This window comes from Rhinolophus sinicus, chromosome 16 (genome assembly GCF_057876585.1).
Source record: "Rhinolophus sinicus isolate RSI-liver-muscle chromosome 16, RSI-T2T, whole genome shotgun sequence".
Classification (NCBI taxonomy): domain Eukaryota; kingdom Metazoa; phylum Chordata; class Mammalia; order Chiroptera; family Rhinolophidae; genus Rhinolophus; species Rhinolophus sinicus.
The window spans coordinates 107,833,992-107,852,009 of record NC_142516.1 but is presented as its reverse complement, the minus strand read 5'-3'; the positions used below and the strand labels follow the sequence as shown (position 1 = coordinate 107,852,009).

At 34.3% G+C, this 18,018-nt stretch overlaps 1 protein-coding gene across 1 annotated transcript in view; it reads right to left on the bottom strand.

The window, feature by feature from the left end:
* LOC109456913 (phosphatidylinositol 3,4,5-trisphosphate 3-phosphatase TPTE2-like) overlaps window positions 1–16,900 on the bottom strand; it is a 35,634-nt gene extending 18,734 nt beyond the window's left edge. The window contains exons 1-8 of the mRNA XM_088793117.1: window positions 16,762–16,900; window positions 14,903–15,022; window positions 13,291–13,390; window positions 13,088–13,151; window positions 11,895–11,959; window positions 4,752–4,812; window positions 3,859–3,940; window positions 3,665–3,753 (exon numbers count right to left, since the gene is read on the bottom strand). Coding sequence (XP_088649243.1) covers window positions 3,665–3,753; window positions 3,859–3,940; window positions 4,752–4,812; window positions 11,895–11,959; window positions 13,088–13,151; window positions 13,291–13,390; window positions 14,903–15,022; window positions 16,762–16,793 — 613 coding nt within the window. The 5' untranslated portion in view covers window positions 16,794–16,900. The remainder of the gene's footprint in view (window positions 1–3,664; window positions 3,754–3,858; window positions 3,941–4,751; window positions 4,813–11,894; window positions 11,960–13,087; window positions 13,152–13,290; window positions 13,391–14,902; window positions 15,023–16,761) is intronic.
* Window positions 16,901–18,018: the final 1,118 nt, after the last annotated feature.

Here is an 18,018-nt window from a genome sequence, read left to right as displayed (position 1 = left end):
TCGATCAGATGAATAGTATAAAGGAGAAAATCATATTATCATCTTAAAGACTCAGAAAATGCTTCTGATAAAATTCAACATCCATTCATGATAAAAAAAACCTCTTAGCTAATTAAAGGAATTTCTTAATCTGATAAAGAAAACCTAAAACACACACACACACACACACACACACACACACGCACAATCCTTAAAGTGATTGGTGAGACGTTGAAAGCTTTTCCTTTGAGAGCAGGAACAGAACAAGAATGACTGCTTAACCACTTCTAATTCAACACTGTACCGAAGGGTCTAACCAGTGCTAGGGAAAAAAAGAACTGAAAAGGAAAAAATACAATTCATTATTTTTACATGATATAATTGTTTACCATAAAAGTCAAAAGAATTTACAGATAAATTAGTAAAATTAATAAGAGTTTAGTGAAGTTGCTAATAGCAAGGTTAATTGCATTTAGAGCAACAACAAAAATATTCAGAAAATAAAAAATTTTAAGGGACATAATTTATAATGGTATCAAAAATATCTAGGAATAAATCTAACCAAAAATATATGTTTCCATGCAGAAAATGAAACAAACACTATAAAGAGAGACTGAAGACCTAACAAAATGAGGCAATATCTCCATTCATGGATAGAAGATTCAGTATTGTAAAGATTTCAGATTTCCTCAATCTACAGATTCAATGTAATTCCAAACAAACGTGTGTGTGTGTGTGTGTGTGTGTGTGTGTGTATATATAATTTGACTAGCTGATTCCCAAATTTATATAGAAATGCAGATTATTTAAAAAAAAAACAAACAATTATGAAGAGGAACAAGATGGGTAGATTCCTTTGACTGGAAATAGGAATACTAGAGTTATGGTAAGTAAAATAGGTGTGTAAACAGCATACTGATAGATGAAAGAGCAATGAGCAGAACAGAAAGTTCAGAAACAGACCTATGTCGCAGAGTAGTAAAGAAATGAAAGTCTTTTCAATCAGTGTACTGAAACAATTGCGTAGCCATACGGAAAAAGGTAAAATTGACCCTCCTCACATCACACACAAAAATGAATTCTAAGTGGAATGAATCTGCATAATATAATATAGGAGGATATCTTTTTAAACTCATCAGAACACAAAAGCACTGACATTACAAAGAGAAAGAACGATATAGTACATTGACTATGTTAGAACTAAGAATTTCTGTTAACAAAATGATACTCATTACAGAGAAAAAGAAAATCATAGAAAAGACAGGTTTCTTGTAATACAGATAACAAATAACAGAGTTGAAATCCAGAATAGATAAAGAACTCCTACAAATCAACTGGAAAAAAGATAATCCAGTAGAAAAATGGACAAGGAAATTAAACAGATACTTCACAAAAAAGAATATACAAGTGGCTAATAAACCCATGAAAACTTTCTCAATCTTATTAGTAACCATAGAAATGCATAATAAATGAAAGCCATCATGAGATACAAGTACATACCCACCTAATGGCTGAAAATAAAGACTGAGAATCCAAGTGTTGGTACAGACGTGGAATATGGCACTTTCATACATTGCCAGTGAAGAGTAAACTGGTACAACAGTTTTGGAAAACAGAGGACATCATCTATTAAAGTTTGAGATTCATTACCCTAAAACATAACAATTTTAGTCCAAGGCATATACTCAAGAGAAATGTGGGCACATGTGCAACAAGAAACATGTATTTCATAGCAGCATTATTTATAATAGTAGAAACTGGAAACAATCCAAATATAACAGAAAAATGTTTCCATTTGCAGTAGCAATATGCCTAGGAATAAACTTAACAAAAGATATGTAAGAGCATCATGAAGAAAAGTATAAAATACTATTGAAAGAGACAAGGTGATTCAAATAAGTAGAAAAATATTCAGGATAACACAATATGGCAAAGCTGTCAGTTCTTTCAAATTAATCTATAAATTCAACACAGTTCATTAAAAATCCTAAACATATTTTATTGTAGAACTTGACAAAATGATTCTAAAATTAAATGTAATAAGAGTCAAGATAATGCTGTCTTTATCAAGATATATTATAAAGCTATAAAAATTATAATAGTGTTGTTGTATAGAGAACTCAGAAACAGTTCCCAACATTTAGGAAAACTTGGTATGTGACGGAGGAGGGATTACAAGTCAATGAAGAATAAATGAGCATGCAACGTATGGTGTTAGGACAGTTATCTATCCATGTGGAAAAAAACACCTCCCTCCCAAATTCCAATTAGGTTAAAGAGCAAAATGTAAAAAATGAAACTTTAATATTTTATAAGTAGAAAGTCTTCACTACTTCAGTGACAGATCGATTTCTTAAACGTGACGGAAAAGCATGAATGACGCACAAAAAGACTGATAAATTTCACAATGTATATTACACTTCTATATGAAAAAATAAATCATAATCAAATTTAAAAGACAACAGTGGGAGAAGATATTTGCAATATAAACTACTAACAAAAAAATTAGCACCCAGATTATTTAACTAAATTCTATAAATCAATAATAAAATATTTTGACTATCATATTACTGGTAACATGAAGGCACCAAACAATGAGAGCAAAACCAAAATGAATGAAAACCTGAAAAAAAGATGCTGCTCTGGTGTATACCAGTTGAATATCAGCCCTCCAAACAATCCTAAAGGAAAATCAATGAAAAATATGTGAACACAGAATAATATAAGTACTCCCTCAGCAAAAAAAAGAATTTGAAATGAATGATTTCCTTCAAGCAGTGAATTAGTTTTAACTAAAAGGAAACTGAAGCCAATTATTTACGCTATATAGTATCATAGGTTGAGTCATGTGAAATAGCCATTTTTGTAAGTAAAAAAATGCTCAAAATCTGACAGTTCCATATGGTTCAACCTCTGTAGTCTCCATTTATCCATGGTATTGTAATTTGCCAATATATACAGAATATTTCAACCTGTGGAACTAACAATAGAATTTGCCTACTATTAATGGGCTTGAAACTAATTTTCATGTAAGAAGAAACCTTGATTCTACTCAGTTATATAAGGCAGTTTTAAAGTGTTTTCCTGAAATTAAATATAAAAAAACTGTTTTACAGCCTACCAAAAATGTAATACTTTGTCAAAAATTGTGAATTTTGCTTAGATGATTATTAAAAACCTAAACATGAATGAGAAAATCGAACTCAACTTAAATTTCACCCCCACCAAAACCAATTTCTTTGTGTCAATACACAATAAAAATTTTAGTATAATTTTTGGTTTGTGAAGTAGCATCACTGTTGGCTCACTTAACCTTAATATTTCTTACAAAGTTCAAGAAAAATCTTAAATAAAATTAAAATGCCCTGACAATTTCTAAAGTTAAACATAGTTTGTATTTTGACAGATATTTTGACAAATCAAAAACGAAAAAAAAACCAAATAATCAATAAAGAAGGGAAACTATGCTTAGTTCTTTTATGCCTATTTTCTTTCCTTCCCTCATCTCTCCCTCCTTCTCTCCCTCTTCCCTCTTTCTTGCTTTCCTTCAGTCTTGAAGTTAATATTTAAAAATGTTAACTATTAATATGGATTAATAACAGTATACGTACTGCTTGTTCTTGTACTTTAATATATTTTTCAAATTTCTTTAGAAAAAGAGAACTAAAAGGAAAAAAAAAATTACCTTTGCCTCCTTTACAGTGAATCACTACGATGTTTTCATCATCTTGCGTCATCCACTTACATACTTCCTTGGAAAATTCCACCATCTCGCTGATTTCAAACATAAGATTTTTGATTGAGTTAAAATACTTCCCTCCAAAATCAAGCCCAATGTATTTAGCCCTCTGCTGACAACGAAATTGGCATAAAACTTACCTCAGAGAGGGGACATTGTGATCATCAATCTTGATTTGATGGACCCTATTATGGAAGTACTTAGGATCATAAGCTCTTTCACCTAAAATAAGTGATACATAGGTCATATCTCTATACCTAATAAATACAGTAAGTGATCAAGTTACAGTAAGTTATACTTTACTATTAGAAATTCCTTACTCACCTATAAAGGTGATGGGCTCCTCCTACACTAAACGAAATTTAAGGCTCTCAAAAACATAAGGATAGTAGTGGTTTGTCCATCTTGGGTAACCTAAGTCCAGCTTATTTTGATTTATTTAATAGGTCTTACTTTAATTTTCTAGCAGGCTACTCATTACATTATGGTAGGGTAGTTAGAAACCACAGAGCAGAACTAAATGTGGCCAACAAAAATGCTTGCCTTCTGAAAATATTTATTTGATATATAGGAAGAGGAAAAATCAAGAGAGACAGAGTAGTAAGCTGGAACATAATCTGTTCTGCAGGGTTTCGTTTTATTCCCATGCCTCCGGGGTGTGAGGAGGGCCCTGCTCTCCTCACACCCCATTCCTCGTGGGTTAGAGAATGCATTTGTTGAATTATCTTCAAAACACAAGCTGGCAAGAAAAAATTTTTTTTTTACTAAACCTAATACCACTAGAGTAGACTCTTCCTAAAATGGCTCCACCTCCATGCTAGCCTCCTGCCTCCCTCACAGAGCACTTTGTGCTGGTGAGGTATCTTTTCCTACCAAATAGGGCCAGTGCAAGATGGAGATTTTTTAACTCCCTTCCCAGCACCGCCACCTCCAAATCCTTATGAGTAAATGAAATACAAAAACTGAATCATCTTCTTAAGTGTGATGATCTGTTTTCTATCTAGAGTAGCAAAATATCTAGTCATGTACATACTGCATAGATTGTAGACTTGATAGTGGTTTCCATGCTTGGTATCCAGGAACCGCACAACTTCCTAAGAAAGACGGACACACATGCCTTACATATACACATGGTGCCAATACAACCTATTTTCTAGGAGTAACTTAAAATGGTTGTTACCTTTTATTCACTTGGCCCTCACTTAGCACCTTTTAGGGGAGATTCAAGGAGTATGAGGTTATGTACATTCCAAGTCATAGTTAATCCATTGATGATTTTCAAGTAACCCACAAAGTTATGCTTGACTACTCTGATTCACCTCTCCTATAAATACACAGGGCTTAAGGAAATTAAGTGGTTAACTAGTTTAAGTAAATTTGTTCCGAATTATTAATTCACACTCATATATGGTTCTTATCTATATCTAATTCTGATTAGATATGCCTTTTAGATAATGATCTGGATATTACAATCTACCTAAGCACTATTTAAATAAACAAATGCAAAAAAATATATGGAACGGTTGTGTGTGTGTACTCATGATAGAAAAAGATAAACACATTATATCAAATTTTACATAAGTGGTGGCAATATGGAGACTTTTTTTAGCTCATCTGTGTTTTCTTATTTTCTAAAATGAATGTGTATGTATGTGTATATATGTATATATATGAAATGTGTATACACGTATAACTTGTAAAATAAGCAATAGTGATTATTATTTAAAATACAGTTAATATCACCACATTAATACACTCCAGCAAACTTATCCATTTGAAACATACACTCACACACACACACACATGCATGTGTCTGTGCAACAACAAAAATAGCTATAAAAAAGTTCAAAAATTGATCAGTATAGTATCCTCAGAGCAATGTTTACTGGCTTAATAGTGAGAAAAACCAAGGTATCAAAGTGATCAATTTGTTAAGTTGGTTATCCTTATCAACAGGAAATACTAAGTCAAAAAGATAAACGTTCTGAGTCTGCATAGTACTAGCATAGAGAGGATAAACAGTCTTATATACATCAAAAATTCATGGGATCCCTTACACCAAAATAAAATCCAGATGGACTGAGGAATCAAACATAAAAAGCCACAAATACCTCTAAGAAATTTAAGTGAACCTTAGTAATAAGAACTAAGTGTTAAACCAATGGAAGATCAACAGATTTAGGTTTGACTTCATAAAAATTTTATATTTCTATTTTTAAAAATGCCACAGTATAACAAACAAATAAGAGGAAAGAAGATTTTGAATGAATGAGGATTATGCCTGTTACAATGTATAAACTAGTTATACTAATATAAACTAATAACTCATTAACAATGATGTAAATTATACTCCATCATCCTATAGATAACTAGGCCAAAGACATAAATAAATTCACAAAAGAGAAAATCCAACTGATTTAAAACCTCCATAGAGATATTCACCCTTACCAATAAAGAAGTCAAAACAACACTGAAATGCCATTTTCACTCATTAAATTAGCTCTTTCCTTTTTAATGAGAAAATCCAATGCTGGCAAACATGGCATGAAAATAAGACCTTTGATTTATTGCTGGTACAATCCCTTGGATTAGTCAATGTACAGTAAGGATCCTAAAAAATATTCATACTCTTTAACCAGAAAATTTAACTCTTAGGAATCTGTCTAGAAAAAGCTTTATGCCTTTGTGTCTTTATTGTTATTGATAATCACGATACCTAAATATCCAACATTAGAGGTTAATTACAGCTCTAATGAAATATCATGAAACCATTAGACTACTGTCCGTAAACCTTCATTCTCTCACAAAGTAAATATTTCACTGTGGTTAATTTATGTGCAGCCTCTGTAGTATACCCACATATAAGGATAGTCAGTATTTGCTTTTTTATGGGAAAATTAATGTACCTGGATGGTTCAACTTCAGGGACTTCTAAAATCACCTTCAGCCAACAGACATATGAAAAAATACTCAACCTCACTAATCATGAGAGACATGCAAATAAAAACCACAATAAGATAACTCCTCACTCCGGTCAGAATGGCCATCATCAATAAATCAACAAACAGCAAGTGCTGGCGATATTGTGGAGAAAAGGGAACCCTTGTGCACTGTTGGTGGGATTGCAGATTGGTGCAGCCACTATGGAAATCAGTATGGAGGTATCTCAAAAAACTGGAAATGGAACTACCTTATGACCCAGCAATTCCACTCCTAGGTATCTATCCAGAGAAATCCAAAACGCTAATTCGAAAAAATATATGCACCCCTATTTTTACTGCAGCGCTATTCGCAATAGCCAAGACATGGAAACAACTGAAATGCCCAAGTGGATTAAGAAACTGTGGTAAATTTATACAATGGAATATTACTTGGCAATAAAGAAGAATGAAAGCTTACCATTTGCAACGATATGGATGGACCTAGGGAACACTATGCTAAGTGAAATAAGTCAGACAGAGAAAGACAAATACCATATGATCTCACTTATATGTGAAATCTAAAGATCAGAATAAATGAGCAAACTAATCACGAAAGTTTCAGAGATATAGAGACAAACCTGAGGGTTGCTAGATGGGGGCGTTGGGATGAAGGAGAAGGGGAGGGGATTAGAAAACACAAATTGGTAACCACAGTATTGCCACAAGGATATGAAAGACAGTTTGGGGAATATAATCAACAATGTTGTAAAGATTTTGTAGGGTGTCTTATTAGGGAGACCACTTCATGGACGGTGTAGATGCCTGACTACTGCAGTGTACATCTGAAGCTGAAGCTAAATAACAATGAATGTCAACTATAATGGTCACTGGATGTGGAGTGCAGCATAGGGAATAGAGTCAATGGAAATGTAACAGCTCTATACCATTTCAGAGGGGTAGTAGATTGGGGGAGGGGAATTATCACTTTGTGAGGGGTATAAATGTCTATTACATTGTTTTGTACACCTGAAACTAATAAAAAAAATTTTTTTAATCACCTTGACATTTTTCTAAATGTCTGAAAAATAATCTCAAGGATTGCATTTTCTCCATGAGTCCATCTTTGAATTGATACTGTGTTTCCCCAAAAATAAGACCTAGCCGGACCATCAGCTCTAATGCATCTTTTGGAGCAAAAATTAATATAAGACCTGATCTTATTTTAATATAAGACTGGGTCTAATATAATATAATACAATATAATATAGTATAATATAATATATATAATATAATATCAGGTCTTATAGTAATTTTTCCTCCAAAAGATGCATTAAAGCTGATGGTCCGGCTAGGTCTTATTTTGGGGAAACACGGTATGTAGACAATTTACTACTGTTTTCTGATCTAAGCAGTTTACCTGAACACTTCAATTACCTTTTATCCAAATGAGCTGAACAGAGACATAAAGTACCTAGAGAAAACTTCAACTTTGCTAAGAAACTACAGTTTTTGGGGTCACGATCTGTTACCAGATGGACAGTTTCTCTCCTTAACCAGAATAAAGCATATTCAATTATACCAAGGTCAATAACTAGAAGATAACTAAGACTATTTTTAGGACTACAGGTAATATATCTAATTTTTCTCAGTAGCTAAGCCTTTACATGGGCTTACTAAGTTTATAATTCCTGAAACTCTTCCTAGGGATGCAAAAGTGGAAAATGCTTTCTACTCTTTGGAAGCTCTTTTGCAACAAACTCCACCTTTGAGTTTCCTGCATATGCCCAATCCATCTCTCTGTTTGTTCACAAAATATTGACTCAAATATTAACTAAACAGAATAGTTCACACCAGAAACCTATTGTCAATCTTAGCACATTCCTTGATTTGGAGATGAAGGAATACCCTCCTCGCTTGCACGTGGTGGCAGCACTGGCCAAACTTGACACTTGCAACATAGTGCTTGCTTCTCCACTCCCACAACTGTATAATTCTTGCTACTTCTAGTAATACTTGACAATTCTCTGTTAGCAAATTTACCACTTGTGAAGTTCTACCTATTCCTCTGCATATTACTACTCAATGTTGTTGGAAAGATGAACCCTGCAACGTTATTCCCTCTTAAGAGTGAAGGGGAACCACATGACTGTTTAGCATTCTCTCAGGAGTTAAATATGCTCAGACCTGAATCTTGCACCCTTTAGTCCACCTTGATTTAAAATAGTTTGTAGATAGCTCTTATCTTGAAAACGATAAAGGCACACTCTGTGCAGGACATGCTGTTATCATTGAACATGCAACCACTGAAGCAACTCTATTGCCTAATTCTTAGTCTGCCCAGGTAGCTCAAATCTGAGCCTGCACTCTAGCAAAAGATGAGAGTAAATATTACTGTGAACGGTAGATATGTTTGTGGGGTGGTTTATGATTTGTGGGTTTTATGAAAACAGGTGATTTATAACCTCTTCTTCAGATATGCTGATTAAAAATGATAAAGGGATCAATGACTTATTAGAACATCATCAATATCCTAAGGAGATAACAGTGTAATAACTGATAGAAACCAATAGTTTAGAGACCATTCTAGAAGCCAAGAGTAATGTCTTTGCTTTGATTTACATGCTAAATGAAGTTTTTGGCTTTTTAAAAACACCCCTGCTCATATTAAGTGTTACTAAATTGATACTTATCATCACCAAAATGACAAAAGAAAAATGGCACAATTTAGGCAAGTTATAATTAACTCGCAGATATCAGCTCAACCTACTGAAAAGCAATATTGACAATGAGGGGATGCTTTATCCATAAACATGGCTTCCAGCAACTTGAGGATGGCTGTCCTGAAGTGCCATAATTCATCCAATGGACCCTGGTCAAATTAGTCCGTAACCATTCTCATTACGAAAGAGATAAAGTAGTTTCCACATTAAACAGTAGTATGGAAAATTTTTCAAAATTGGTGAAGAGCATGGTAGAATCATGTCTTACTTATAAACAGCACAACCTGAGTAACATATGGTGCAGACCCTCCTCCTCAAGGCCTTTTAGGACATTTACAAATGGATTTTATAGGACTGCCCAAGTCTCAAGTCTCTGAATATGTATTAGTTATTGCTTGTAAATGTTGTTGTATGTATAGAAATGTTTTCCTGCCTTAGAATAAGGTAGAATGTGTCCATTAATGGCCCCAATTCTTCATCCTTCCCTGTATTCACTGGGTAGTGCCCTCTCACTCTAATATTGGGCTTCATGATATGAGTTGATTTGGTCAATATGGTGACACAAAACAGAGGCTTGCAAAAGCCCTTGTAAGATTCCACTTTAGCTCTTCCTTTTGCCATCATCATGAAAACTCAGAGTCAAAACACATCCTAATGGAGGATGTAGACAAGTGGAACAGATATGAGTTACCCCAGACGCTCCAGCTAAGATCATTGTAGACCAGCTGGTAAGGACATTTCAAGAAAGAAAAATTGAATGTCAATATCTCTCAGTAACATATATAAAAGTTCTAAATAAAATATTAGCAAATAGAATCCAGTGATATATAAAAAGGATGATACATTAAGAACAAAGGGGGGTTATACCAGGAAAAGGTTGATTTAACATTTAAAAATCTCAACAGAAAAATAGAGAAAAACATTTTGTTTATCTCAATAGATGCAAAAAACTATCTGATATATTTAGCACCAATTCATGATTAAAAATTCTTAGCAAATTAGAAATAAAATGAAACTTTCTTAATCTAGTAAAAGATAGCTACGAAAAGTTTCTACAGAGGGTAAGGGGGGCGTGGGGGTAGATGAGGGTAAAGGGGATCAAATATATGGTGATGGAAGGAGAACTGACTCTGGGTGGTGAACACACAATGTGATTTATAGATGATGTAATTGCAGAATTGCACACCTGAAATCCATGTATCTTTACTAACAATTGTCACCCCAATAAACTTTAATTTAAAAAAAAAGAAAAAGAAAGTTTCTAGAAAGCATCATTTTAACAGTAAAATATCAAATTCTTTCCACCTAAGTTTGAGAACAAGGCAAGGCTGTCCACTCTTACCACTTCTATTCAACATTACAGTGGAGGTCCTAGACAATTCAATAAAGAAAGAAAAAGAAATAAAAGGTATAAAAAGTAGAAAGAAAGTAGTAACTTCACACGAAAAATCCCAAGGAACCTACAAATTAATTATTAAAATGAATGTGTGAATTTATGAAGGATGCTTGAAATATATACAAAAATCAGTTATATTCATATATATCAGCTGTAAATAATTAGAAAGTGAAAATTTAAAAATATCATTTAAAATAGCTTAGAAACCCATCAAATAGGAATAAAATTAATAAAAGACATGCAAAGCTTATACAGTGAAAACATTGCTAAAATAAATTAAAGAAGACTTAAATAGGTTGAAAATATATTATGTTTACAGGTTGGAAGACTCAATATTTATAGATGTTGATTCTCCCCAAATTAAGCTATTTAGTCAATATCACCCAAGTTAAAACGCCAGCAAAAATGTGTGTATGTGTGTGGAAATTGGCAGTCTGATTCTAAAATTTATATGGAAATTCAAAGGGCCTAGGAAAGGCAAGATAGTTTTAAAGAAGAAGTACAGGAGGTTCTGGGTTGGTGAGCAAGTGGAGGCACTAGGAGAGGTCATGACCATCCATACCCCTTTCCCCATACCTTTCCCTGTGCGTCTCTTCCATCTGGCTAGTCCTAAGTTATATCATTTTATAATAAACTGGTAAACTAAGCATCATGTAGAGAAGTCAACAAATGAAGTCTGAAGCTGAGAATGAATCCCAAAGAGAGAAAATCAGAGAAATTAAGCAAAAGAGATAATCAAAAGAAAGAAAAGAGAAAGAGAGAAACAGAACATGACTACTGATTACAAAGTGGGTACATGATAGCACAATTCACTGAGCAGAAAAATGATTCACAGTGGGTCTCTATGGTGCTTTAGTCTTAAGAGGAAAACATTACAAACATGGCAATGTGCATCAATAGGAGCAATAATAAACAAGCTGGGGTATTACATACAATGAAATGTAAGTCAGCAATAAAAGAACTACTGATATATGCAAACATATGGGTTAAAGCTAACTCATATCAATTCATTATAATTTTTTACTTGAAAGAGTAAGTTTTTAGGAGAATACTTCCATCTCTGGGCTAATGTTAAACTTATGACTCTATAATCTATGTTTATTGAGAAATATGAGCATTTGCTAAATAAATACCCTTACCTTTATGGGATTTCTATAGAAGGACTGCTGTCCAGAAGATGGGAATGACATGGCAATAATACGTTCTGGAAGTCAAAAGAGTCACTGTTATGAATGTCATTATAGATATCAAACAGTATATGAAAACTTAATTTACATATAATCAGACTCCTTTTTCATTAAAACTTTCAGAATATATTAAGAATAAATAATAAAAGGTAACTAACTTTATATTATTTAATAAAAGGTAACCAACGTTTTATTATTTAATAAAAACCTCAGGAAAATCAAGATAACATATTAAATTATCCAATATAATGATCATTAAACTCGCATGGTGTTCCTGACTCAATTGGTTCCAGCCACATGTGACAGACTGGTGCTGACCTCAGTCTGGAGCTCCCCCTGTGGTGAGAATTTATCTTATTTAAACACCAAAGGAAAATGAGAGATCTGGGCTCCAGTGATGGTGGGAACTCCCAGGATGATTTCCCATGCTCCTGACTCAGAAACCTGAGATCTACCGTGCTTCCCTGAAAATAAGACCTACCCGGACAATCAATTCTAATGCGTCTTTTGGAGCAAAAAATAATATAAAACCCAGTCTTACAGTAAAATAAGACTGGGTCTATAATATAGTATAGTATAGTATAGTATAGTATAGTATAGTATAATATAATATAATATAATATAATATAATATAATATAATATAATATAATAATACCCAGTCTAATTTTACTATAAGACCGGGTCTAATATAATATAAAACCGGGTCATATTAATTTTTGCTCCAAAAGATGCATTAGAACTGATTGTCCGGCTAGGTCTTATTTTCAGGGAAACACGGTACAAAGCAATGACCTTATTCTCTGAGATTCTAGGAAGAGAACAGTCTCTCTGGGGTCCTTGGGACCCAGGATAACTACTAGAACTAAATAAATTCTAAACCAAACAAATGGAGTCAGCTGAAAATCCATTCAACTTCTTGTACTATAACCAAGTAGCCCTGATTTGAGATGACAATGGGAAAAATGTCAGGGTTGAACAACAAATAAGTCACACTACTATAGTGGCACACGTCTGCATGGATAAAGAATGTTTTGAGAGAACGTGGCTTAGACAAGGCAAGAACAAAATAAACACATAGTTACACACAAGAAGTAATATATTAATGAAGTTAATATAAGTAAATCAACAATTAAACTTCACAAACCAGTAATGTAAGTGAGGTCTAAGTCAAATCCATCTTTGTGATAGCGCCGTTTGTTTCCCGAAACCTGAGTGTTTAAAACAGTCATTAATTTGTAAAACATAAATCAACATAAAAATAACATTATACAGATATCCACAACCCTTGCCAGTATTTCCCAAAATACAACATTTAAAAAAAATCATAAATGTGTTTTGCCCACTTACCATCCTTCTGGTCAGAATTTCAAGATGTCTTTTTTGATGAGCCAGATGAAAAATTCTTACCAGAATGATAAGTCGTAGAGGTCGCAATATAAAGGTCAAGCTAATAATAAATTTGAAATATTCAGTTTTGCTTCAGAAACAGGATTTTGTCAATAAGAACTAAGTCCAGAGCAGTGGTTCTTAACCAGGGCAATTTTGCACCCCTGACCCCCACCCAAGCCTGCCACCCACACACCCACCCACCTAGGCGGCATTTGGCAAAGTCTGCAGGCATTTTTGGTTGTCACAACTGTGTGTGAGGGGGTGCCACTTGCATCTAGTGGGTAGAAGCCAGGAATCCTGCTAAACACCAATGCACAGGACAGCCCCCATAACAAAGAAATACCTGATCTGAAATATCAATAATGCTTAGGTTGAGAAACTGGTTTAGAGAAATAGTTGTATGATAGACTTTTACAATTTATGGATTTAACTATGCGGTTTACAATGAGTATTTTTCAATCTTCTCCCCACCAATACACACTGAGGTTCTCGTTCAGCTTTGTTACTCCCACCTATAATACAGGTTCACTATATCTGCTAACACACATCAGGCAGGCAGTAGATTGAGATACTTCCCAACTATGCTAGCTGTTGTCTCACCTACTTCAGAAAGAAACACAATGGCAGAGAACTGATGGTTTGAACTGGTGCTACTCTAACTTGAGCGTGCATACTGATTCAGTAGGGCGAGAATGGGGCCTGAGGTGTTTTTCCTCTTGCATTTTTAATGAGCTCTTAGTTGATGCTGAGCTTGCTGGTCAGGGGACCATACAGGCTCCAGTTGTTTTCAAACAACTCCAAAAGCCTATCAAATAATGTCAAGTTTCATGAGAACCTGAATTGAAGTCCTGGGGAGCTGGAGTGCAGAAAGAAGCAAGTGATTTGATTAATGAATAAGCCTAGTGAGCCACGGAACGTCTACATTCCAGCACACAGTTGCTTTTCTTTTCTTCATTGCCAGAATAAGACGAGAAAGGGAAAAAAAGTCATCAGTGTCTGAGATACATTCTAGTTTCCTGATCCCTAATAATTTTAACATTGCTTCAGTTTTCTTCATTACAGATACACTACACTGCAAATTATGCTTCTGTGCTGTCATCCATGTCACTTAGTTTTCTGTTCCATTGTGTGTTGTTTTAGCAAATCATCATTGGAGTCGCACAAATTGTGCATATGCTTAAACCAATATTCTCTTGGTGATAGGAAAAACCTCAGATTTTCATGTGTAAGGAAATTACTGTTGAAGCTCAAATTGCAATTTAGTGGGAATTTAAAAATGGAGGGAAATTCAAGTTAGTACAAGAGGCAAACTCCCCAGTTTCTTTTTTGGGTGTTCCATCTTCCTCATTCAACTGAAGGTACTTAGGGTGTTCACCCTTCACTGGTCCCACCAATCCTTTAGTTTCCACGTATGTGGAAATTTATCTAAACATTTCATTTCCAAGCTGCTTATCTGGCACAGAATCAGCATATTCAGAGTTAAAACCATTACACAGAATGAAAGCCACAGAAAATGAAGAATTAGAAAAAAGAAAAGAAAATCCTTAAGAGAGGTAATCATGTTTCTTACCTGGGGATATCAATAAGAAACTTAAGGTCATAAAAAATATAAATGAAATCAATCACTAGAGTCACCACAATAATGACGGCATCTAAGGAGTTAAGCATCTCAGAAAAATACTGTTGTATCCTGTAATATAAAACAAAACATACAAATTTATGCCTCCCAAAGAAGAGAAAGAGATGTTTTAAGAGCACAACTTATTTGACTCCTTCTCATTAAGAATTCTACCTCAATGAGTTATTTAAAATTCATTTACTAAACTAGACTAAAGGGAAAACATTCATATTCATTATTTTATACATATATGTGACAAAAGCATCACTATGGCAATTTCCGTATGAAATATAACCAAACCACTGAAAAAGAGGCAAGTACTGCCTTCACATTTGTGTGAGAGGAAGGTGGCATGTTGGGCAGTATTATTGGGCCATGGAAGCTGAGCATGACAGACACAGCCTTAGAGCAACTGGGGTTGTGAAGAGTGTCCAAGAGGAGCTTGTGACAGTGAGAGGGGTCCATTACTTTGGCCTGTAAACTTATCATCTAGTGTTGCACTCACAGGGAAATCCCAATGGGCTGGGGTGGCCTCCCTTGAGCAAAGCTGAACTTCTGTCCACTGCACCTTCTTTTCCAGCACTGGCTCCTTCAGCCATGGGCACTGGTGCACCAAGGAAAGCTTCTTCCAATTCTGAAGTAGCCCCTTTCAGGCTCTGAGTAACCTGGGAGTTGGCAACTATTTTTAACTCAAAGGCATGAGGACAGAAGTTCAGCAGGAGAGGAGACAACCTGCCTTCAGAAATGTTCTGGATGAAGCAAGACTGGGAGCCCCTGGCTCCCACAGCAATCCAGCTTCAAGGTTATCTCACTCCATGTACCTACTCAGAGAGACAACAGGCAGAGAAAATCATCTGCTGCCTCACTACTAAGCCTCACCGATTGAATGAGCATGCCTTAGAGCTCCTCTGGACCTTAACAAAAATTTTTATTTTCACTGAGGTGTGGGGAGCCATGGTTACAGGAAACTCTGAGCTTTGCAGAATGGCTTGGTTTATGCTACCTGTTTCCTCCCCCTGAGGCAATTGTCTCTTCCTGCACCTGAGGGGAGCTTGAGCTTGTAAGCTGCTGAGGAATTTGGTGGGAGCGGCCAGTTCCCAGACACAGAAGGCTGATGCCTATCAGGGCAATTGATAAGATAATTACTTGTGAGTTTCGGTGAATTTTGTATCCTCTATGTGAAAGCTAAAGAATTTACATTTGTTATGTTAATATATACTTGCACGTGCTCAAACTGCTTATATGGGTGCAGTAAAATAAACTTAGTGTCTTCAGGATCACTGAAGTTCCGCGATCGCCATCATATGTGAGAGTGTCTTTTATTCATTCCCACTCCCCCATTCGGGAACCCATCGACTCGTGACGGCTGGCCCGTCGCACTGAGGTAGGGGGCTTTTCATGATCTATTATCTAGTATTTAATGTACTGTCAGCTTTTATTTAGATTCAATTCTTAATGAAAGTATTAATATTTATACAAGTACGTCACATACATGTTCCCCTTAATAATGTGCATGCTGACACATTAGCTGTCTGGCCCCATTTTGCAAACTACTCAAGCTTCAGTGTTGAAGAAATCATCTAGAATACATTGTCAGAGACTAGAGCGCCACTCGCAAAAATAATATTAAAGCCTAATCTACTCGAAAGTGGAACCTGGATTGTTGTTTCTCTTGTAGACCACGCTTTCTAGGAGAATTATTTTGATAAAGAGGGCCACATTTGGTTGGGTTGACCTAGTAATTATTTTGTGATGCTTGTCATAGCATACAAAATAGCTTTATGTGAGTGTAAAAAGTTAATTAAACTTACCCTTCTACAAACACTCGAAGAAGAATATCCATGAAAAAAAATAAAGCAATAGATAAAGAAATGGAATCATATTCCAAAGGAACATAATTTATGTTACTGAATTGGTCTGTAATGATGAAGAAGACGTCCACAAAGACCAGCAAAATTCCAAATATTCTACAAGTAAAAAATAGAACAAAGTGGTTTTCACCTCTATAGTTAGTCTACATTTAAACCAGTGATTTAATAACAAATTGTTATTATTTATGATTAAACTGTTCAGTGGTAGAGAAATTGGCGTTGCCTTAGAATCTGAAAAGAAAAGTTATTTAGTTTTCACCCAATAGAAGCAGTTGTTAGGGAAACAAAATTCCCACCAAACCACTTCATGTTATCATGTCCTTTTATCACAGACACATCAGCCTAGAACGGGCAAACTGAATTAAAATTACATGTCTTTGCTTATAAACTCTTCTTAAAATTTGAGAATTTTATAAGGGGCTTCTCATAATAAAACAATTTCTCATAATAAATTAAACTTCATTAATCTTGATAATTTTTAAGAATTTAGTAATAAAAACCAAGTGAAAGCATGACTAATATAAACCCTTAAAAGATCACTTTAGCTGATAAGAGTTTTTTATCAGTGAGATTTTACATATTAATAGATGCTTCTAGAACAGTGCTGGGCACATGAGAAGAAATTCAATTTCATAAACACATACATGATTGAATAAAGTATCTTCTCAGACTTTTTCTTATATATTTTAAACATATTCTCCATAAATTCATTATATTACTTGTATAATCTATGAAGATAAATTAGTCTCCAAAGTACTTTTTTGTAATTGCAACACAGATTAAAATAATACATATTTAAAAGGAAGCAAGTATATTGTATAGATCTGTATTATAGTATGAAATCTTACTATCATGCCGAGAAGAAGCCTAAGCAGAATACTTCTAGAATTAAGGAGAAATTTTATACAAGTAAGTATTTAATAAAACACTTTATTTATAATTATATAATTTTAAAACACATGCTGCATTTTTACTTTCACAGATAGAAAAAACATATTAATGTGTTACTGTTAAACTTAGGTAAATGATATTTATTTGCAAAGCTTAATATTCAGCTTAAACTAAAATTCCAAGGTAAATTATATTAAGTGAGCACAGGGTTCATTTAGCAACATACTGACAGTGGAAATGTTCTTTTCCTCCTAGATCCTTTCTCATTAAAAATATTGATATTAAGTGTTATACATATTTAAATAC